This window comes from Protopterus annectens, chromosome 11.part0 (assembly GCF_019279795.1).
Source record: "Protopterus annectens isolate FY-2018-M chromosome 11.part0, PAN1.0, whole genome shotgun sequence".
NCBI lineage: Eukaryota > Metazoa > Chordata > Ceratodontiformes > Protopteridae > Protopterus > Protopterus annectens.
In genome coordinates, this window is record NC_056745.1 from 1,122,721,200 (window position 1) to 1,122,745,557 (window position 24,358).

The 24,358-nt window shown below is 42.8% G+C and overlaps 1 protein-coding gene across 1 annotated transcript in view; it reads right to left on the reverse strand.

Moving 5' to 3' along the window:
- Nucleotides 1–24,358, reverse strand: part of KDM7A (lysine demethylase 7A) — a 1,445,788-nt gene that overhangs the window by 559,705 nt on the left and 861,725 nt on the right. Inside the window, exon 9 of the mRNA XM_044087282.1 lies at nt 19,914–20,020. Coding sequence (XP_043943217.1) covers nt 19,914–20,020 — 107 coding nt within the window. The remainder of the gene's footprint in view (nt 1–19,913; nt 20,021–24,358) is intronic.

Genomic DNA, 24,358 nt, shown 5'->3' on the forward strand with positions numbered 1-24,358 from the left:
AATTGCAGTAACAAGTACTGTGACAATGTGAGGTATTACCAGCGATGTCAGGAGATGTAGGGCAGTGGATGTGTAACATTCTGCAGTACAACTAGTTGGAATTTTTTTTTAAATTATATGTTATTTGTACATTGAACTGATTGTTGAAAAATGTGCTTATTAAACTGCTTGGGTTAAAAATGTACCAACAATGTGTCTGCTGGGCAGAAAAAGAACTACACTTGTATTCAGACTGTATTATCTATTGAAACTAATATTGCAACAGAAAGTACTGGAAGAGAAGAGGTTAAAGCTCAGCTCCAGCTAATTTTGAAAAATAGTATGAAATTAAATTACTCAATTTAGGCAAAGAGATTGTATCTTACAGTTCTGATTGCACCCAGAAATGAAATACCTGTGCCAAACAATGGTTTCCCCACCTGTAGAAGGGTGGAAACATTTTATTGTTTTAAGACTTCCAGAAGCTGCAACAGATATTAGCAAAAATCTAGGTGTGTGCATAATGGACACATATGTAAGAGATTCTGGGCCAGTTGCTAGGAAAGGGGGTACTATGGGAACCAGAAGTCAGATGACCAGATGTATGTGATGTTATTTTGTAATCCAGGGCAAAAATTATGTTTTAATACTAGACGAGACTAAAGTCTCAGAGCAGTCTGTTTTTGGAACCTGACAAAGGAAGACTACACACCTACTTCATTCTTGCCTTGCTCTAGTAAGTGACCAGAGAATAGTAATTCTTTAGATCAGTCAGGAAAATGCAGTAAAATTAGTTAAATACTATTTTTCTGTATGTGTGTGAATCTATCCACCTGTGTTATTTTAAAATTTCCTGTGACAAACTCTGGTGTGTACTCTACATAGATATTTAGAATGTTCAAGTTCATTTATTATTTATTATTAAATGTATTTAAACTTTTCATTGTGGCTGGTCAGTTTGAGAATACACTCCTGAAAGCCTTACATCATTGGTTAAACATGATCACTGGTATTAATATTAATTTCACTCAGAATAAATGGGTACCCTTGTTAACAGCCTCACAGTAGCTGGCTTTGTAGTGTTTTGTGGCAATGTAACTACCTTATAGTCTGGGCAGAAGGAGGCACAGCTAGCAAATCTGTGTTGACAAAAGGCTCTGTATGGTTCCTGATCCCCGTATTCCATGGTAAAACTATAACTGCTGTTTCCAAATTGTCTGATACTGACTGTTTAAATTATGAAACAGTAAAACATTATTTACTAGAATGTTTTAAGTTAACACCTGAAGCTTACAGAAAAAAAGTTTCATGCATAGATGCAAAGCAGAAGAAAGTATGTGTGATTAAATTGCCAAGTTAAGCAGTTATTTTCATAGGTGGCTGAGTGGGTGTCAGGTCACCACTTTTGAAGGGTTGGCAGACCTTTTGGTGAGGGAACAAGCCCTCAGCACTTTGCCTGAGGACATGAGAATCTGGTTGTCAGACCAACAGTGCAACTCTGCAGATGATCTGGGGAAAAATGGGATCTCTACTTAGCAAGCAGAGCATCATTGCGCAAGAAGGGGGCACCCAGTGCTGCATATGGATATAAGGGAACCCATGGTGGACAGCCTAAACCACCCCAACAAAGTCTACCAGAACAAGGGAAGCCACTAGGTTCAGTTACACAGCCAGGATCAAGGGGTAAATGTTTTAAATGTAACCGGTGGGGCCATGTGTCACATGTATGTCCACAGAAGCAAGGTGGGGAACAAAAGGTGGGGGAGCCAGCAAGTGGGAATAACAGTATGCCTGTGGTAAGCTGTCTGGAGAAAATGGGTACCAAACTATCACTAGAGTTTATACCCGACCTTAGTGGATGGAAAACAGGCCACTGATAAGGGGACACAGCCTCTGGCATAACCACTGTGAATACTGCAGTGATTAAAGAGGAGCAGAACTTGCTTAGGCAGTCCACTCTGGTCAGAGCTTTAGGAGGGACCCCATTCCAAATGCCTTCGGCCAGGGTTCACATTGACTGGCAGGGTGAAAAAGGAAGCAGGCAAGTAAGTGTACTTGAGGATATCCCTGCAGCTGTCTTGATAGGGAATGATTTTGATAATGCAGTACCTTGTGTGTATGCAGTTACACAGTCAGGCTTAGAGACAGACATATGGGTCTGGTAGCCTGGGACACACAGACAGACTCCACAACTGAAGCCAAGGCTGGTGAGGTAGCTATTTCAGGGGAGGGAGATACCATGCAGTAGTGAGCCTGAAGGTGAGCCACAGCTGTTGGTAGATACTGATGTTCCCTTGGACAGAGTGACTGCAAGGGCAGAGGTGAATGACTGTACCCACGCTGACAGTGAGGTACCAGTGTCAGAGGATACCAGGCTTCCTGTGGAAAGGAAGCTGTTAAGCGTCACAAAGACAGAGTTGAAACAGGCTCAGCTCTCGGACCCTACATTAACAGGCTTGAAGGAGGCACCTGATTCTCAAGGAAAAGGGGAGTCTGTACTGGAACAAAGGGTTACTGTACAGAGAGTGGACCCCTGAGGGAGGGGATAGAGGGTGAGGTAATACAGCAGTAGGTAGTTGGCAGAGCCTACTATCTGGCACTTCTAACCATAGCCCATGACACTTTTTTTGAAGGTCATACCAGCATAAAGCGTAACCAAAAGATGTATTATGCAGAACTTTTTTTGGCCTGGGATTGCAAGGGATGCAACAGGGTACTTGCAGGCCCTGTGAACAGTGTCAAAAAGTAGGCAAGGCAGGAGACTAGGTCAAAGCTCCTTTGATGACTTTGCCTGTGATTAAGGAGCCATTTCAGAGGGTAGGCATGGATATATTGTTGCCTCTGAGTATCCCAAGTTTCACAGGGAAGAAGTATATCCTGGTGTTGGTTGATTATGCTACTCGATACCCCGATGCAGTGGCTCTGTCCTCCATCAAGAAGAAAAGTTGGCAAATGCTTTGTTACAGATTTTCAGCAGGGTAGGTTTCACAAGAGAAGTACTGATTGACAGAAGTGCCAAGTGCATATCAGAACTGCTGGCTTGTCTGTGGGATCGGCACGCTATGGGGTGAAGCACCTAAAAGCCACCGCCTACCACCCCCAGACTAATGATCTTGTGGACAGGTTAAACTCTACACTAAAGATCATGCTATCAGCATTCGCAAACCAGTTTAAAAGAGAGTGGGGCAAATATTTGTCCCATCTGCTGTTTGCATTCACAGAGGTACCTAGGAATCCACTGGGTTTTCACCTTTTGAATTGCTGTATGGGCATAGGGTGAGGTGACCTTTAGATTTGATCCGTGATGAGTGGGAGGGTGTGTGTGAATCCTACAAGGAATCTGTTGTGGCCTATATCCTAAACCTCAGGACAGGGCTTAGGGAGCTCATGGGGTTGGCCCAGGAGAACATGGCAGGAGCCCAACAGCAGAAACAGGTCTGGTACGACAGGAATGCTCGAGCCCGAGAGTATGCTGTGGGACAGCAGGTTATGGTTCTCATTCCTGTTCAACACAATAAGCTGCAGGCAGCTTGGAAGGGACCCTTCAAAGTGGTAAGGAATGTCAGTGATGTTACCTACATGGCAGAACTGCTAGGCAAGAGGCAGGGGCAGAAACTGTACCATGTTTTTCAAGGGTCACTTGAAAAACTAGCTCGAGTCTTCAAAGGGGAGACAGATGCAACTATGCGAGGTGCTGCCAGCTATGCCAGGAGATGTAGGGCAGTGGATGTGTAGCATATGCCAGTACAGCTGGGTGGAATTCTGTAAAGAATTATATGTTAATTGTGTATCAAACTGATATGTACAGATGTTTGTATTAAAAAATGTATTTGTAAAGGTGCTTGTGTTAAAATGTACCAACAGTGTCCTCCTTGTATGTCAGACTGTATTATAACTATTGAAGCCAATACTGTAACGCAGTATACTGGAAGAAAAGATTTAGCTCAGCTCCAGCTAACTTTGAAAAATAGTATGAAATTAAAGTACTTAATTTAGGCCATAAAGACCATCTTCCAGTTCTGACTGTCGCCAGAGACAAAACGTCTGTGCCATAGAATGGTTTATTAGCTCCTGTAGGAAGAGTGGAAGTGTTTTATGACTACCAGAAGCTGCAACAGAGCTTAGCAAAGCTCTGTGTGTTTTTATTACTGACACATATATGTGAGATTCTGGGTCATTTGCTAGGAAAAGGGGCTGGTATGGGAACCAGAAGTCAGATGACCAGATGTATGTGATGTCATTCTGTAATCCAGGACAAAAATTATGTTTTAATACTAGATAAGACTGAAGTCTCAGAACAGCCTGTTTTTGGAACCTGACAAAGAAGGAAGGCCACTCACCTACATCATCTTGCCTTGCTCTAGTATGTGAACAGGGAATAGTAATTCTTTACAAGTGAGGAAAATATAGTGAGATTAGTTAAGTACTGTTTTTCCTCTATCTGTGTGAATCTATTCATCTGTGTTATTTTAATATTTCTTGTGATTGAAATTCTGGTGTTTACTGTAGTATTTTCATTTTCTTTTATTATTTATTATAAATACATTCAGACTTTTCACTGTGGTTGGTGCTTTAGAGAATATTTTAACCTTTGAAAGCACTCCTATCTGGTGACTCTACGGACACTCCTGAAAGTCTTACTGCATTGGTCAAACACTATCATTGGTATTAATATTAATTTCACTCAGTATAAGTGGGTTCCCTTGTAAGGGCCTTAGAGTAGCTGGCTTTGGAGTATCTGGAGGCAGTGTAACTACCGTATAGTCTGGGAAGAGGGCACAGCTAGTAAAAGCTGTGCCAGCCTTTCCCAGGTGTGTGTGTGTGTGTGTGTGTGTGTGTGAGTGCGAGCTTGGGCACATGTATGCGCGTGAGTGCGTGCTTGGGCACATGTATGTGTAAATCAATCAAATCTTCAAGAGTGGGTGTGTCAGCTGCTTGGAGCAGGGGCATGAAGCACTGGTTTCATAGAGAGGGTGCTGGAGGACTTGGCTTAGACACCCAGCAGAGGACTCAACTCTACAGCTGTCCTAGTGGGGACTCTCACTGTGGCCATGGAGAGAGAGAGAGAGAGAGAGATATCCAGACCCCAGACTGAGTGTGTTCCCTGTGTGATCTTAAGGGAAACTGTGCCTGATGCAGAGACCTGCATTTGGAAATACAATATTCATCTATTTTTGTTCCAAGTGAATGTCCTTGTACAGTGTCAGTGATGAGGATTCAGGCGCCTTGATTATTGGCCTAGAGAGGGGATGCGGCAGTTATGATGTTCAACAATGACTGCTTAAGCATGCTTATCCCCTGTACTCTCCACTTGCCTCCTAGCCACTAGTTAAGTGTTCTGCAAATGAAAGATAAGGACTTTTGTACCCCCACTGCTAACAAGTAATAAACAAGTATATATCTGACTTGCATGGAATCCAAAAAATAACACTGCCTACCCACAGGGGACACAGAGAAGTGTACATTTGATCTCTCAAAAGGGATCCTTTTAGCAAATGAATTCAAACAAATAAAAATGTGTTAATTAGACCTAGCCTCAAAGACCTTTCTTAATGGGTTCATTGGCTGTGCTAAATTTCAAAATAAAAAACAGAAGAAGCCAGAGTGATAAATCAAGAGCAGCAAAAAAGCCGTTTACCAGGCAACATTAGGCTAAAAGAACCAAACCCAAGGCTGGCAAGACTGCCAGACAAAAAAGTACAGTTGTATACCTACCATAAATGTAGATGTTCGAGTGTATTCACTGTTGCAGTCATTACACTTGGGTTATCCTGCTGGCAGGCTACCTGCAGTCAGCCTGAATTCCAAAGTCCTGGTCCGGCGTCGGTTGTTGTCACCTCTTCCCTGGCGTCAGTGCGCCAGGGGTATAAAAGATGCAGCCAACGCCATTTTCTTCAGTTTTTCTTGCCCCAGATGTCAGGTTCCCCCAAAAGGGTAGGCTAAAAATTCTGCTCATAAAGCATGCAGTAACATAAACATTACCTTCATCTACAAGCAAATACACCACATAGGTTGTATAGAATAGAGAAGTACAGATAAGTCCCAGCAATGAAAGGGGGATGGAGGGAGGGTAACCTGGACTGCAACAGTGAATACACTCTAACATCTACATTTATGGTAGATACACAACTGTACTATGTTCATCGTGTTTCACTGTTGCAGTTATTACACTTGGGTTGAATCCCAAAGCTGAGGTTGGGTGGCTGGGCCTAGATAGAATTAGGAGTGGCTATGAGGCCCTGCAGAACTGCAGTGGCAAAGACTGCTCTGGATTTAGAGTAAAGAGATAAGTGGTAGTGCTTTGTAAAAGCATGCACTGAAGTCCAGATTGCAGCCTCCAAAATGTCCTTGGTTGGTACTCCTCTGAGGAAGGCTGCTGCTCTGGTAGAATGTGGCCTAATGCCCTTAGGCACTGATTTGCCATGTTGTGAATAGCAGAAACTAATACAGTGGCCTATCCATTTTGAAATAGTCTGCTTTGAAATAGCTTTTCCTTGCGATCCTGCAGCATATGCCACTAAGAGTTGCTCAGTCTTTCTGAAAGCTTTAGTTTTGTCCAAGTAAAAGCATAGCTGTCTGTGTATGTCCAAAGAATGCAGAAGTCTCTCCCCCTTATTGTGTAGGTTTGGATAAAAGGTAGGCAAATGTATGGCTTGGTTAAGAGCCACACTGGACACTACCTTAGGCATAAATGTTGGGTTTGTCCTTAGAGAAACCCTGTCCGGATGGAAAATAATAAAAGGTTCCACAGCCATTAGTGCCTGTAACTCTGAGATTCTTCTTGCTGAAGTTATTGCTAGGAGAAGAGCTGTTTTCCATGATAAGTATTTTATCTCAGCTGTATTGGCTGGCTCAAAAGGAGGCAGTGTGAGTTTTTCCAAGACAAAATTGAGGTCCCATGCAGGTATTGGAGCTCTCCTTGGAGGTCTTATGTTTTTGGCCCCTCTGAGATACTGCCTGGGCAGTGGATGGGAAAAAATAGGTGGGCCCGTATTGTAATGAGCTGAAATGGCAGAGGCATGGATCTTAATTGATGAGAAGGATAGGCCTTTGTCCAGCATCTCAGTTAGGTATTGTAAAATCTGAGGAATGTTTGGAACAAGCGTGTCAATTCCTTGTGCCTGGTTCCAAGCACAGAATCTCTTCCATTTTTCTGCATAAGATTTTCTGGTGTTTGGCCTCCTGGCCTCCAAAATAACATCCATAACTGCTTTAGAGAGAGGTGTGTTCTGAATGGCCACATTATCCGCCATGCAGCCAGATTTAGGGTTCTGAGCTGGCGGTGTAGTATCTGATTGTATTGTTGGGTCAGCAAATGAGGAATTTGAGGTAATGTCCAGATTGGGCCTTGAGACAAACTCTTTAGGATTTGGTACCAGTAATGGCGTGGCCAGTCTGGGGCAATCAGGATAATTTTTGGCTTCTCTTGTCTGACCTTTAGGAGTACCTTGGGGAGGAGAGGCAGAGGAGGGAAGGCATATACTGTAAGGGCTTTCCAGCTGAATGAAAGGGCGCCCACTTTCCATGCTTGTTTGTGATAAGTCCGAGTGCAGAATCTCTGTAGCTGGCAGTTGTGAGGGGAGGCAAATAGATGTCTGGGCATCCCCATTTCCCTGTTATCATGCTGAAGATTTGTGGATTTAGTTTCCACTCATAAGGATCCATGAGGTTTCTGCTTAGTTTGTCTGCCAAAGTATTTGTCTTTCCTGGCAGGAATTGTGCTTGAAGGTGTACTTGACAAGTCAATGCTGTGTTCCACAAAGGCATGGCTTGTCTGCAGAGGGGTTATGAATGTGTGCCTCCTTGCTTGTTTATGTACCACATGACTGTAGTATTGTCAGTCTTTAACAGCAGTTGTCCTGGATGAAGTAGGTCCTTGAAGGCTGTCAGGGCATTCTGTACAGCTAGTATCTCTTTTTGATTGATATGAAGATGCATTTGGCTTGTGGGCCATGTGCCCTGAATACATTTTCCTGTCATGTGTGCTCCCCAGGCATAATCCGATGCATCCGTTGTTAGTGTCTGCCTGGCTGTGGGTAAAGTGAAGGGCTGTCCCTTGTTGTGGTGACAGGCCTGTGCCCACCATCAAAACTCCTGTTGCAGGCAGGGAATAAGAGTAATTAATGTTTCCAGGCTGTGGCAATGTGGAGTCCAAACACTTTTTAGATACCATTGTAGTTTCCTCATATGCAGTCTTGCATATGGAATTAGCAGAATGCAGGATGCCATCTAGCCCAGAGCCTGCAGAGTTTTTCTTACAGATAACTGGGTCTTTGTTGCCATGATTTCGAAGTAAGAAGTCAGTTGCCTTTGTCTGGCGTGAGATAAGCCATCTGGGCAGTGGTATTTAAGCTTGCACCCAGGAATATTATCTCTTGAGAGGGTACTAGTTTTGATTTATTTTCATTTACTGTGTACCCTAGACAAATTAGTAATCTTTTTACAAATGTCAGATGCTTTAGTAGAATGTCTCTGGTCTCTGCTTGAATAAAGCAGTCGTCCAAGTAGGGATATATTTGAATTCCTCTGTCTGCAAAATGCGATTACTGGTGCCAGGCATTTTGTGAAGACCCTGGGTGCAGTAGATAAGCCAAAGGGCAGTGCAGAGAATTGGTAGTGCATTGAGCCAGCTATGAATCTGAGGTATCTTCTGCAAGATTGTCTGATTGGGACATGCAGGTATGCCTCTTTGAGGTCTAAAGTTACAAGCTAAGCCTTCTTGCCCAGCATGGGCAGAAGCTGCTGTAGAGTCAACATCTTGAATTCTGGAACTTCCAGAAACGTATTTAGTATAGACAGGTCCAGTATTGGTCTCCAGGTTTTGTCCTTTCTGGGCACCAAGAAAAGTGTAGAGTAAAATCCTTGCCACTGCTCTTGTTGTGGTACTTGTTGAATGGCTCTCATGTCCATGAGGGCTGTAATTTGCATTTGTGCCTCTGCCCATTGATTGTGTGGCAGGTCTGGCATAACTTTTGACCTTGGTAGGGTGTGAAAATGTAACCTGTAACCTTGGGACACTGTTTCAAGACCCATTTGTCTTTGGTAACCATTTGCCAATTTGATGAAACAAGTACTAGTTTCCCCCCTAAGGGGGCTGCCAAAAGAAAAGTGCTTGGATCTGGCAGAGGAAAGTCATTGGGACTGTTTCCTCTAAGGTTGTGATTTGTCTTCTCCGCTTTTGGAGGTAGGAGCACCCCATTGTTTAGGCCTGTATGAGCCTTGGGGCTGAGATCTGCCTCTGGGACGCCTGTATCTGCCTCTTTGCAGTCTGTCTGACACTGGAAAGGACCAATTTTTAGAAGGCCAGTTCCTGCTAAATCTGAGTGGCTGTACCTGTAAGAAATCCTTAACTGTCTACATGGATTTTGCTTTATCCTCCATTTTTTTCAACACCTCTTCTGCTTTAGTACCAAACAAAGTATCATGCTGTAAAGGAGCATCTAATAATTTTGCTTTAACATGATCAGGCAGATTCTGTTCCTTTAACCAAGCATGCCTTCTAATAACAGAACCTGTAACAGCGGCCCTGCAAGAGGCCTCCAGTGAATCATAACCACAATGCAAAGTATGCTTTCCCACTTGTCCAGCTGCATGCAATAAATTCTGCATTTCCTTGTTCTCTGAACATTTAGTATTTGTCAACAATTTCTGTTTAAGCAGTGACATTAAACATTGCTGATATTTAATCATATGAAACTGACAATTTAAAGCCCTCACAGCCAAGGTAGCAGAAGTGTAAACTTTTTTCCCCCATCTGCCCAGAGCCCTAGAATCCCTATCAGAGGGGACATTTTTTGCAGTGGAAGCTTTGACTCCTTTGGGACCCTGAGATATAGTTTCTGGGTCAGCAGCGGGGTTTTTATATAGGAATTTATGAGAATCCGGGACCCTGTAGTATCTGTCTGGCTTAGCAGGTACAGGGAGTAAAGAGTCAGGGGACAGGCTGGACTCTGAAAATACATCTACAATGTCTAGAACAGGTGGAATAGCAAGGGGTCTGTGCTGAGGAAGTAGCAGAAAGTCTCTGAGCCTTTTCTTAGATTCAGAATAATCTTGACTCTCCCAGTGAAAATACTCCCTCATGGTATGCAGGGTTTCCCCAAAAGAATAATCCTCAGGAGGAGAGGATGAAGGAATGGATTCTTCAGCATCAGAGTCTTCATAGGGAAGCATGGAATAATCCTGTTCAAAAGAGGAATCGGAGAAAATAGAAACCTGATCAGAAGAATCATAATCCGTCTCTTGCCTAGGCCTCTTATCAGGAGGGGGATGGGAACCCCTGATCAAAGTAATTAGGTCTTCGGCCATTTTAAGCATCTGTTTTTTAGGCATGGAAGTCTGAGTAGGAAAATGCTGTACTTGTTTCTTTGTCTTTAGAGCTGCTTTAGTCTTTGTCTTTGAAATTGTAGATGGCTTAACATATAGCTGTGTAGGTCTGGTCACCCTCAGAAGCCGATGCCTGCTCAGCGGCTCCGGACCCATCTGAGGGAATGATTTCCGAGTATCCAATACCTTGAGTTTCCAGAGGCCCAGTTGGCTCCACATGGGAGTCGGAAGCAGCCTGTGGCTCTGAGATTGCGGGCACCAGGGGCTGCGAAAGCACCTCACTGAGAACCGGCGACTGGCCTAACTGAGGCCTCGTCGTCCATTTTAGACCTCGGATGCCTATCCTTTTCCTTGTCCTTGCGTTTTTTGTAAACTACGGTCGTCGGCTATTCTGACGGCATTACATAATTAAATCTTCGGCCAAAGTAATGAAATGCAAAATTGAACAGACGCTTAATAGTGCGTTGGTTAAATCTAGCACAAAACAGACAGCTAGCAACGTTGTGATCAGCACCTAGGCAAGGAATACAGTAAGAGTGAAAATCCTTATGAGGTATTTGCTTCCCACAAGAAATACAATTGTTAACTTTTGCTGACATCGGTCTGGAGCAAGAAAAAAGTTTCCCCAACAGGGTACTTAGCTTAAATGAAGACTTCGGTTCTGAAATTCGGATTTGAAAATCTCAGGAGTCGACCGACCAGCACTTGTGAACTGCTTTTGCTTTGGGCACCGCACAGCAAGAAAAACTGAAGAAAATGGCGACGGCTGCATCTTTTATACCCCTGGCGCACTGACGTCAGGGAAGAGGTGACAGCAACCGAAGCCGGACCTAGACTTTGGAATTTTGGTCGACTGCGGGTAGCCTGCTAGCAGGATAACCCAAGAGTAATGACTGCAACAGTGAAACACGATGAACATCATATGCGTTTCATGGTGTCAGAAGTAGCCAAAGACCAATTTGTCTTTTGTTTCAGAAACGGTACAACTTGTTCTTGCAATTCTTTTCAGTTTCACAATTAAAACATAAGACACTCTAGCTAATACAAACTAGCACTGGATACAATTCAAGCACTTATATTTTTGCCTAGCTATTGGAAATAAATCTTGTTCTTTATCAACATTTTTTTTAAATTCATGCCTCTTATTCATGAACAATGGATTCTCAGCTACTATCCTGAATACCTCTGGAAAGGCCTTAAACATCTTCTAGTCATCAGAAACAATTTGTTTAATAACTCAGTTCAATAAATTAACATCTCAGAAAGAATTCCATCTAGCCTCACTTTTGATGTTCAAAACTTGCCAAGTATCACCATTTAGTGACTCAATTCTACTATTACACTGGTCTTTTTTTTTTTTGCCTTTCCTAAAACCCTTTCTGACCCTTCAAAACACACAGTTGCATGCCTGCCCTATAGGCCTTTCTGACATTTGAAATCACGCACAGTTGCAGAATTATAAAACTTGGTTATAATGCAATACACTCCTTTATCTGAGTTAAATGCCTACCATTTGTCTAGACTGCCTACAAAGGGTGGACAGATCTCTTGTGGAGGTGAATCCATATTTACTTGAAATCTCCTCACCTCAAGTAATCCAGCATGATAATTACTTTGAATTCCTACATATCCTGGCTATCTATAGGCAAGTCCAATTACTACATTATTCTAAACTATAGAACACTGTCCCAAGTCTCCTTTGGCCCATTACACATACCTTAACAAATCAGACTTCTTAACTGCTGAACCTAATACAATTATTCTAGCAGATTTCAGCTACCCATCCATAAACTGTCAAACATATAACAAAAGTCCTGAAATCACTGTGCATATCACCAATGCTAACTCGCTCAACCAGACAGTACCCACCCCTAACTAGGGCTCAAATCTACTTAACCTGGTTTATATAAATGTTGCAGCTACAGGCTCCACACCTGTGGCTGCATCCTTACTATTAAATCAAACAGAGCCATCATTTTCTTCTTAACAACTCTGCACAGACACTACCCAATCCTACTATCTTCAGAGATTTCTCAAGGGCCAATCTTCTCTCTCCCAATATCTAAACTGCTTTAAATGTTTTCCACCACACTGACAGCAGCACAGCTAGGGTGACTGTGTATACCACAGACTTCTACTCCCACCTTAACTCCTGAATCAAGGTATCTTTCTGTACACATCTGTCACAAATACAATGCAGAGTCTAGGAACGGTTCCTTAAGGTAGAACCCCATTATAGACAAACTGTACAGAAAGAGAAAAAGGCTACTGGCCTTAAGGAAAGAATAGTTAAGTAAAATCTTACCATTACTGCAGATGTCCTTTTTTTCTATGTTGCAGTATTCTTTACATGAAGGAGATCCTCTGCCAAGGGTGACCGGATGTCTGGCCAGTATACAAGAGCTTTCAAGAAGTGCTAATATGTGAGATGTCGCATGAATGCCTTAGGAATACATTGGCATAAAAGCAGCAGTCACATGTACAATTCCTCAGAAGTGAATGCCCCAGGACGAATGCCAGCCTAAGGAAACAAGAAGGTTATCAGGCATCCAAAACAAAAGCAGAGACCAGGGGGGAAGGAGGGAGGGATAGAATACTGCAACAGAACAGAAGGACATCTATGGTTATGGTAAGACTTTACACAACTTTTCTATGTCCTTGTAGTCTAATGTTGCAGTATTCTTTACATGAGGGAGAATGTCAAACTGCAGGAGGAAACCTGGGAGAAGGAAAGACCAGATGAGCTCTCTAGAAAGCCATGAAGAATGTCTCTAGCAAAACCAGATTTAGAGATATCTTCGCCAAGCATTACAAATTGGATGGCATGTACAGAAGTGCAAGCTGCTGCTTCCAAAATGGATATAGTATCCAAACCCTTAAAGAAAACACCTGAAAAAGCCTCAGCCCTAGTAGAATGAGCTTTAACAGGAGAAAGGAGGCTCTTCCCACAGAAGACATAACAAAAATAGCCTTCAAAATCCAGAAGAAAATAGTCTGCTTGGAAACGGGCAATCCCAGAACCCTGGGATGAAAAGAAATAAAAAAGCTGATCAGATTTCCTGATCACCTTAGTTTTATCCAAATAAAATCTGAGAAGGAAAAAAAAAAGGGGTGCAAGTGAATACATTAGTTAAGAGAGAAATCATTCACAACCTTGGGCATAAAGGACTCATTCACAACCTTGGGCATAAAGGAAGGGTTGGTATGCAAAGAACCCCTGTTCTTACAGAAAATCAGAAAAGATGGAGAAGCCATTAAAGTTTGAAGCTCAGAAACCCTTCTGGCAGAAGTCAAAGCTAGTAACAGAAAGTACAGTTGTGTACAGTTACCATAAATGTAGATGTTCATGTCTATTCACTGTTGCTGTCATCACTTTTGGGATATCTGCTTGCAGTAGCCCTCAGTCGGCCTGATTAACAAAGTCTTGGGTCCTGCGTCGGTTGCTGTCCCTTCTTCCATGACGTCAGGTAGTCAGGGGTATAAAGCACACAGCCGATGCCATTACATCAGTTTTTCTTGCCTCAGATGTCAGGTGCCCCCTTAATGGGAAGCAATTAAATCTATAACTATACAAGGTTATATCTCCAACAAAAAAGCAAATACACCAAAAAGCTTTTAAGCATAGTAAAGGAGAGCAGAGATATAGTCAAAAGAAGTCAGGGGGCTAGAGGGAGGGTAACCAAGACTGCAACAATGAATGCACTCGAACATCTACATTTATGGTAAGTGTACACAACCGTACTATGTTCTTCGTGTTTCACTGTTGTAGTCATCACATTTGGGTAGATTCCTAAAGCTAAGGATGGGAGGAGGAATTTAGATAGCATTAGGACCAACTATAAGGCCCTGCAAGACTGCAGTGGCAAAGCCAGCTCTGGATTTAGAGAAAATTGGCAAATGGCAATGCTTGGTCAAAGAATGTACAGAACTCCAGGTAGCAGCTTCTAGGATGTCCCTGGTAGGGACACGTCTGAGAAAGGCTGTAGAGGTAGATGCAGCCCTGGCTGAATGGGGTCTAATCCCCTGTGGGATAGGTTTTCCATGCTGCTTATAGCAGAAATTAATGCAATGGCCTATCCATTTAGATATGGTTTGCTTTGAAACAGCCTTCTCCTCTGTCCCTGCAAATGCCACCAGCAGTTGTTCAGATTTCCTTTGAGGTTTAGTCCTGTCCAAGTAAAATCTAAGTTGTCTGTGCACATCTAAGGAGTGCAGTATGCGTTCCCCTTTGTTCTGTGGATTAGAAAAGGTGGTTGACAAATGAATGGACTGATTAAGAGCCACACTGGATACCACCTTGTGGCATGAAGAAGGGATTGGTCCATGAGGGACACCCTGTCCAATACAATGTAAAGGTCCCAGGCTGGAGTTGGGGCTCTCCTGGATGGTCTTAAGTTTTTGGCCCCTCTGAGGAACTGCTTGAGCAGTGGATGAGAGAAGAGGGGTGGTGCTGTGTTGTAATGAGCTGAAATGGCTGAGGTGTGAATTCTGATGGAGGAGAAAGAAAGGCCCTTGTGAAGCATCTCAGTTAAGTACTGAAGAATCCGAGGTAAGTTGGGCGCCGCTGTGGCCATCCCTTGAGTTTGGTTCCAGGCACAGCATCTTTTCCATTTTCAGCATAAGACTTTCTAGTACTAGGCATACTCGCCTCCAAAATGACATCCAACACTTGTTTACTGAGGGATGGTAATGGAGAAATTAGGTAATCAGCCAGGCTGCCAAGTTCAGGGTTTGAAGCTGAGGGTGCAGAAGCTGGCTCTCCTGCTGTGACAGCAGGGTAGGGGGTCTGAGGCAGGTGTCATGGAGCCAGCAGTGACACACTGCACAAGAGGGGGGTACCAATGTTGGCGTGGCCAGTCTGGTGCAATCAGTATCGTCCTTCGTTTCTCCTGTTTGATCTTTAGTACCACTTTGGAGAAGAGAGGCAGAGGGGGAAAGGCATAAACGGATAGATTTTTCCAGCTGAAGGACAGAGCATCCACTTTCCAAGCTTGTTTGTGGGGAGTCCTTGTGCAGAATTTGTCCAATTGGTAGTTCTGGGGGGAGGAAAACAGGTCTATATCCGGGCTCCCCCATTTGTTTATCAACATGTTGAAAGTCTTTGGTTACAGTTTCCACTCGTGTCGGTCCATGAGATTTCTGCTTAGTCTGCCAGTGTATTTAGTTTTCCTGGCAGGAATTGAGCCTGTAGATGCACTTGGTAGCTCAAGGCTGTGTTCCACAGAGCCATGGCTAGTCTCCAGAGGGGGTAAGAATGGGTAACCCCCGTCCCCCGCTTGTTTATGTACCACATAACAGTGGTGTTGTCCGTCTTTACCATTAATTGTCCTGGATGAATGTGGTCCTTGAAGGCTGCCAGAGCGTTCTGTACAGCTAACATTTCTTTTTGATTGATATGCAGGTGCATTTGACTTGGGTTCCATTTGCCCTGAATGCACTTTCCTACCAGATGAGCCCCCCATGCATAGTCTGATGCATCTGTTATGGTTTGGGCGGCAGGGGGTAGAGTGAATGATAGTCCCTTGTTTAGGTGGAAAGCCCCTGCCCACCAAAGGAACTCTAACAGTAGGCAAGGTATGATAGGAATCATTGCTTCTAGATCCTGAGAATGTTGACACCATAGGCTTTTTAGATACCATTGTAGTCTCCTCATATGCAGTCTTGCATATGGAATTTGTAGAATGCAGGAGGCCATGAACCCCAAGGCTTGCAGTATTTGCCTTGCAGATAGCAGGGTCTTTGTGGCCATTAGATTGAAGTAAGTTGTCAAATGAATTTGTTTCTCTGGCATGAGGAAAGCGATCTGAGAAGTTGTGTTCAAGCTTGCTCCCAGTAATATAATTTGTTGACAGGATACCAGATGTGATTTCTTTTCGTTTATGGTGTACCCCAAACACGTTAGCACCTTTTGTACAAATGCCAGATGATTCACAAGTATGTCCTGGCTTTCTGCCTGAATTAGACTATCGTCCAGGTATGGGTATATTTGAATATTTCTTTGCCTGCAAAATGCAATGACTGGAGCTAGGCACTTTGTGAATACCCTGGGTGCAGTAGATAAGCCAAAGGGCAGTGCAGAGAACTGATCGTGCATGTAGCCTGCAAGATTCCCTGATAGGGATGTGCAGGTAGGCTTCCTTTACATACAGTGTTGCCAACCACGCATCTTTGCTTAGCATAGGAAGTAACTGGTGAAGAGTTAGCATCTTGAATTTTGGAATCACCAAACAAGTGTTTAAGACAGAAAGATCCAGGACAGGACACCATGAATTGTCTTTTCTGGGTACCAGGAAAAGTCTTGAGTAGAAACCTTGTTCTTTTTCCTCTTCTGGTACAGTTTGAATAGCCTTTATGCTTAAGAGAGAGAGTACTTGCTTTTGAGCCTCTGCCCACTGACTTTGGGGTAGATCTGACCAACCACTTGGGGTTGGTAACATGTGGAAGTGAAATCTGTATCCTTGGGAAACTATATTTAAAACCCACTTGTCCTGGGTAATGAGTTCCCAGTTTTTGGCCTGCAGAGCAATCTTTCCTCCTAAAGGAGCAGTCAGTTGAGAAGTGCTTGGAAGTTTTAAAGTTAAGTCATTGAGACAGTTTACCATAGGGGGGAGTTTTACTACTCCCAGATTTGGAAGTGGGGGGCCCCCCACTGCTTAGATCTGTGCATACCCTGGGACTGAAGCTTAGGTGTTCTGCTGGATCTGGGTTTGGACTGAGAAGGCCTGGAAGAGGCAGGAAAGGGCCAATTCTTAGTGGGCCAATGCCTACTAAATCTTGGAGGTTGTGCTTGTAAGAAATCTTTAACAATTTGCATAGATTTAGCTTTTTCTTCCATCTTAAGAACTTCTTCTGTCGTGTTGCCAAACAGGCGGCCCTGATTTAAGGGAGCATCCAGTAATTTAGCTTTAACATGATCTGGCAAGGATTGGTCCTTAAGCCAAGCATGCCTTCTAAGTACAGACCCAGTGACAGCAGCCCTGCAAGATGCCTCTAGTGAATCAAAACCACATTGCAAAGTATATTTTCCAACCTGTTCAGCAGAATGCAATAAATCCTGTAAATCCTTACTTTCAGCACAATCAGGAATCAACTTCATTTCCTGTTTAAGCAATCCAATAACGTGCTGATACTTTAACATATGAAACTGGCAGGCCCTAATGGCCAAGGTTGCAGAAGTGCATACCGTCTTACCACATCTATCCAGCGCCCTGGAGTCTCTATCAGAAGGGGTAGGATTTTTGGCATTAGTACCTTTAATGCCCCTGGGTCCCTGTGAAATGGTCTCAGTATCCGCAGTAGGATTTTTGAAAAGGAACTTGTGAGAGTCAGGAACCCTGTAATATCTATCAGGTTTTCTGGGAGCAGGAGGTAAAGAGTCAGGTGCCAAGCTAAATTCCGAAAAGACATAATCAATAATGTCTAGTACAGGAGGGATAGCTAAAGACCTGTGCTGGGGCAGGAGTAAGAAATCCCTAAGCCTCTTTTTAGAATCAGAGAAATCCTGACTTTCCCAATGAAAATGCTCCCTAAGAGTATGCAAGGTTTCACCAAAAGAGAAATCCTCTGGGGGGAAGCAGAGGGAATAGAGTCCTCAGCATCAGAATCCTCATAGGTAGATAAGAGTAAATCCTGGTCATCAGAGGAAACAGAAATTTCAGAATCCTGGTCAGAAGTATCATAAGCAAACTCAGTCCTAGGTCTCAGAGGGGGAAGGTAGTCTTCCCCTGATTAAAGTAATAAGGTCTTCAGCCATTCTTATCATATGTTTTTTAGGCATAGAGGCCTGACCATGCCGTCTGGCCATCAGTTTTCTAGGCATGGTTCGAGTTTTAGGCCTTGAAGAAGAAGATGGCATCGGTTTAATACGCAAGTCAGTAGGCCTGAATACACCCTCAGAAGCCAGTGCCTGCACAGCGGCTCCGGACCCATCCAAGATAGAGGCATCCGCAGGTTCCACAGTTGAAGCATCTCACGGCATACCAGACTCCGAATGAATCTCAGTTGAGGCCTGGGAATCTGAAGTAGTGGGTATCAGGGGCTGCGAAAGCGCCTGAGTACTGGCAGACTGCCTTAGGAAAAGCATTGTCGGCAGCTTTGGACCTAGGCGGCCTGTCTTTGTCTTTATCTTTGTGTTTTTTCGGAATGTCAGTAGTCGGATGGCTTACGAAGACATATCTGGATAATTGAACCGAGCACCAAAATATTTAGAAGCAAAAATATACAGACGACGGATAGTTCGTTGTTTAAATAAGGCACAAAACCGACAGTGAGGTATGTCATGGTCAGGGCCTAGGCAATGAATACAGTACAAATGAAAATCTTTAAGAGGTATTTGCTTTCCACAAGAAATGCAATTATTTACTTTTACTGACATCGGTTTAGAGCAAGAAAAAGTTTTCCCAATGGGGTACTTAGCTTTTAGTTGAAGTCTTCGTTTCTGAAACTCGAAAACGAAAATTTCAGGAGTCGGCCGACCGGCACTTGCGAACTGCTTCTGCTTCAGGCACCGCATGGCAAGAAAGACTGATGTAATGGTGTCGGCTGCATGTTTTATACCCCTGACTACCTGATGTCATGGAAGAAGAGACAGCAACCGATGCAGGACCCAAGACTTTGTTAATCAGGCCGACTGAGGGTTACTGCAAGCAGATAACCCAAATGTGATGACTGCAACAGTGAAACACGAAGAACATCTGCAATGTTTGGATCCAAATGGTCGGCTGGACCAACTGCCTTGTGTACACCTAATTTCGGTTGTTCACAGGTAACCCCTTCAGGTGTAGAAGAGATTTTCTGAAGTTTTATCAGAATATTTTTTGTTTTTTTCTAACAGCCTGTCACTGACTTCAGATCCCTGGTTCTCTCCAAGACCACTGCAATAAGGGAAAATGCAGCATGTCCCTTTTGCAAGGCAGGTCCCGCTCCATCAGATTAAAAAGGTTTGGGCCATGTTGGCTCTCATATGCTCCTATGCCGAGCAGAGGACTGAGGGAGCCCAGGATCATCATCATACAGCAGCCAAGATGCGATTTTCTATAAGCCCTAATACCCCCCCCCCCATGCCAACATCACATCAAGCTGGATGGGCCATAAGGACTAACCTCAAGAATGTGCCTCTCCTCAGTCCTATGGCCATGCCACACTGTCTTTTCACAACCCAGCCCTGCATCATCTCCAATTTCTGGCCTTGACCACAGCTCACTACACAACATCAGGCACAAACCACCCCCACACCAGGGTAGATGCATCCACCCTCCCTACGTGCCCAAGTTGCTAAGTGAGCTCAGGTCACCTGCATGATAGTATTATCCCTCTATGCTACCAGGCTGGCTGAAGCACATCATAATTTTAACAAAAGCTGCATTTGATGAAATATGACTAACACAATAATAAGCTTCCTGGGTGGCCCCTAGTTAGGATGAGGCTGAAGATTAGCTAACTAGATCTAGTAGCCGACTTGGGTAATTCTCCTAAATGTTGCAACTTACTGCAAAAACAAGATCAGAGGACTATACAATAATCTACCCAACAGTACATTACACACACACACACACACACACACACACACACACGCACAAAAAAATGCATAATATATAGAGTCGTATTACCTTTTAATGTTTCCAGCAGGCTTTTGGCCACAAACCAACAAATAGCTTCAAAGTAAGGGAACTTGAAAAGATCTGGTGTCTTCAGACGTTTCTCCATTTCATAACACCTGAAAAGAGGTATACAAAAGTAAGCTGTAGTACTAAAATGAAAGACTTTTACTACATAACAGTTGAAAGCAGGACCAAATATTCAAGGCTGAGCTAGGAAATGAACATGTTTCTTATACAAGTCTACATGGGACCAATCTTTAAGAGCCATCAAGTTACCCTCTCTTATATCCCAAATCTATTAGCTGCAATCACCGCAGGAGAAGTCTTGAGTTTTAAGGGGAGAGAAAGTAGACTTTTCACATGATGACCTCATCAGTGTGGGTTACAGAGAGGATGTTTCTGTTAAAACCCTCTACCAGGGGAAGACATCATATGTCCATATACACTATGTAGCATGCTGCACGAAGTCAGAGCCTGTCAGTTCATTCTAAACCAACAAATCAGGATGCTTCCCCTAACTCACATAAATACAAAGCTCAGAAACCTACATATTCTACAATGATGCATAAATATACACTTCCTAGTTTTAAAAGCAGAAATGTTATTTATTTGTAATACACACATACAAACATAACCAACTTAACATTAAGATGAATATTTACAAACACATATGTCCAGTTTTTAACAAAAAGTTCTACTTAGGAGAGTATCAAATATACATTCGATAAACAAATCATCCTTTCTCAACAAGTATGTCTTAAACTCTTCTTTCCTTTATTCCTCTATTTGCAGTATTTACATATACTAATTCTTAATTTCCCAACTTGTACTAAAAAAATCTAACATCTAACCTAGTTAGACTCCCCAAAACACAACTATTTACAGTAAATATTTTCTTCTTCAAAGTTTCCCCAAGTAGGCAGACTTCCTTTCTGATCAATGTTTCCAAGTTTCTTTTATTTTCCAATCTTTTCAACCCTCCTTCCCATGACTATTATCTACTAGGTACTTCTACTTTCTTTTCGCAGATTATGATCCTTCCTCACTTACCTTTTCATTCCCATTTTTCTCCTCATGGACTCATTTCACTCAATATCATCTCATACTCTCCTATTTATGCATCTCTTTCTTTACCTACTAACCAGGCCAACCCAGAGTCATTACTCTCACCAAATTTTTGTTATCCTCCAACACTTGTTTTCTACCTCTAAAAAGAACATTTTATCCAGCTTCACTTTCCTTTCAAATATCTCATAATAGTTCCTGTATCTGCTCCTTAAATGTTCTCAATTTTGCACATTCTCAGAATGTATGCACCCAAGTTCCTCTCTCCTCTGTAATCACACCTCCAGCATCTCTCTGTTGTCCCATGGAACATAGTTGTTAGACTAGCTAGCATATAAAAACTACGCAAACACTGTCACACAAAGATCATAAAATTTATTTTGTTATATATCTTGGTAGTTGGATTATGCTTGTCCACTCTCTCAAATTTCTTTCTCTCAGCTTTACTTCAAATGTTAAGTGACAGTCTGTATTGCATCTCTCATTAATTTTCTGCTCTTTGATACAATTCCACTCCATATACCTCCTTCCAGGGTTCTGGTATCCATATCTTTATATATTTTAAGTTGCTCAAATTCTCCTGCCTATTCAGCTTCTTTCATCTTGCTAACAACTACTGATACTCCAAGCTAGCCCAAATTATTCCTGCATTTCAACTCAGGTTTTCCATCCATCTCCTATACTTACCCACTGTCAGTACTATACACAGTTTCTTGCATCTTTTCCCTACTCTACAGTACTAACTTGTACCACTTATCTCCCCTTTTACTCCCTATGAGATGCAGAAGCTCCCTTCTTCACACCTTCCTCGACTGCCACATTTGTCTGAATATCTTCTGCAACTCCTACATCATGGGTAGATGAATTCCATCGTTCCATTACTCATTTCATTTATACTATCTTTATAATCTGCTCTGCAAAAAGCCTCACTATTAGTGCCAACTGACATCCCAGCAAAAACCCATCCACATCTGGTTCTCACAATCAACTTCCATTTTCTCCCAAATAGATTCTCTCACCACAAAGCCAGATATATTCACTCATCAGCTGTCTTACTTTTTTCAGATATGATTCCTTTGGTAGCTCTAGAAATGCCTGAACTGGGTATACAAACCATGGCAGAACAAACTGTAGCATCTGCATTGTCTGGTTTTGATAAAAAAAATCATGTAGGTTCATAGGTTCATAAGTGTTTACTAGGCTAACAACTACTAGGGCCTTTTATATGCCTAGCCATGCATCCCAAATCTCTGACAAGTTCTGATACCTTTGATAAGTGTACGCATGGGCCTGGGAGATGAACCATTTACAGGTTATATGTTTGCATCAGAGACATAGGTGCCAAACCAGGGATGAATTTCCGGTTTCCCATCCAATTGTCCAAGTTGTTACACTTGAATTGGATTAGGGAGGAACTCTGCTTCACATGGATGGGGAGCCTGTTCTGTAGACAGGGTAGTCTCTAGGATACATCCCTATCTCTCTAGCATGTCCTATTTATATAACAGGCAAGGTTTAAGTCTTTAGAACAGGTAATTCTGGTATTGTTCGTTTTGTGGATATGCATGAGGTCCATCAGAATGGGGTCTGACAATGCCCTGTATGCCAGGCATAGATTTTCCCTCAAAAGCCTGTAGAAGACAGAATACAGGGATAGGGCCTTTAGGCAGTCTGCATAGGACACATTACTTATGCCCTGTATTCTTTTAGTGAGGAATCTCTGTGGACATTCCGGTTGTTGGATATGCCTGGTTAGGTACATAACCAAAAGGGGCACTGTACTCAATGATAGGTCTGATGATGAATGCCGAATACAGTAAAACAATGACTTCCTTGGACTTAGATGCCATACCTTTGTTTATAAGTTACGCAACATAGAATGATTTCCTCACCACTGTAGACATGTGATGATCAAAGGCTAGATTACTATCTGTGTGTGTCCCTAAATCCCTGACTACTGAGTCAAATCTAAGGGGTGTGTTGTCAATATGACAGTTACCGGGGTGGGATGACTTAAAAAGGATACTATTATGCATTTCTTGGCATTTAGCTTTAGTACAAGACTCTGACACCAGTTGTTTGCCTATATCAGCCCCTCCTGGAGAACATCTGTGTCAGTGTGAGACTCAATGACAGCTCCTAATTTACAATTATCTGCAAATATAGTCAGCCAGAGACCACCGACACTGGCCTTGACTTTTGAAAAGTAAATGCTAAAAAGGAGTGGTCCAAGGACTAATCCTTCAGGGACTCAGTTTGTGAATGGCCTCTTTGTAGAGGTGGACTCCCCAATTCTAAGTGCCTGGGTCCTGTCTGTGAGCCAGCTGGCTATCCACTGGGTGACATACAGGTTTGTACCTAACCTCTTGGGTTTGTCAGTAATGCCCTGGCCAGGTCAAAGTAGGCAGTGTGAACGATTTTGCCCTCATCCATTGCTTTGGTGACCTTCTCAAAGAAGTCCACCAGGTTGAGTAGGCATGATCTGCCCCTTATGAAACCAAACTGGTTGTCGGGAGGTTTACTATATCTCTATTGGTCACCTCCATGATAATTCTTTCAATGGCTTTACATACAAGATTAGTGAGACTTATGGGTCTGTAGTTTCCAGGGTCTGTAGATGGCCCGCTTTGTGCAGGGGGATGACTGTTACCTTTCTCCATTCATGAGGCATGAAGCCTGTTTGGTGGCTACAGTTAAACAGTAATTCCAGAAGCACTGATAGGTCATGTTTCATGCTATTTAGAAGGCATCTTGGGATATTGTCTGGGCCCATTGATGCAGTGCTCTTGGTCTTGTTCCCCAGTGATAGTACGGGGAGTTGTATTTATCCCTAATGATAATAGGGGAATTATAATTGATGACATTTCTCTTTCAATTTCTCAAATTGCCTTCTTGTTTTCTCAACGTTTACTGTACATGACCTCTACAATATCCACGAAAAAAATACCCAAATATTTTAGTTGGGTCTTCCACATCTCCTGATCTGTTACTTTCTGCAAACTGTGGCCACTCATATTTATGGCTAAAGCCTGTGATTTCCCCAGATTCACTTTATAGCCTGAATGTTTCCCTGAACATCCACATTCCCTATACTTTCTGTTTTTTGTCCTGCATAAGTAGTACATCAATCTGCATAAAAAAAGGAGTATTTTTTGCCCACTTCCACATCCATACCCTCTTATCTGAGAGTTACTAATGGTTATTGCTAATGGTTCCCAGTACAGTGCAAACAGCAAAGGCAAAAGCAGGCAGCCCTGCCTTGTTCCCCAATTGTGCTCATCTCTGTTGAAAATCTGGCCCTGACTTTAATTCTTACCTTTGAGCCTTCCTATATAATTTTAACATATAAACCCAATTATCTGGGAAGCCCCAATTTTTCAATAACTGAA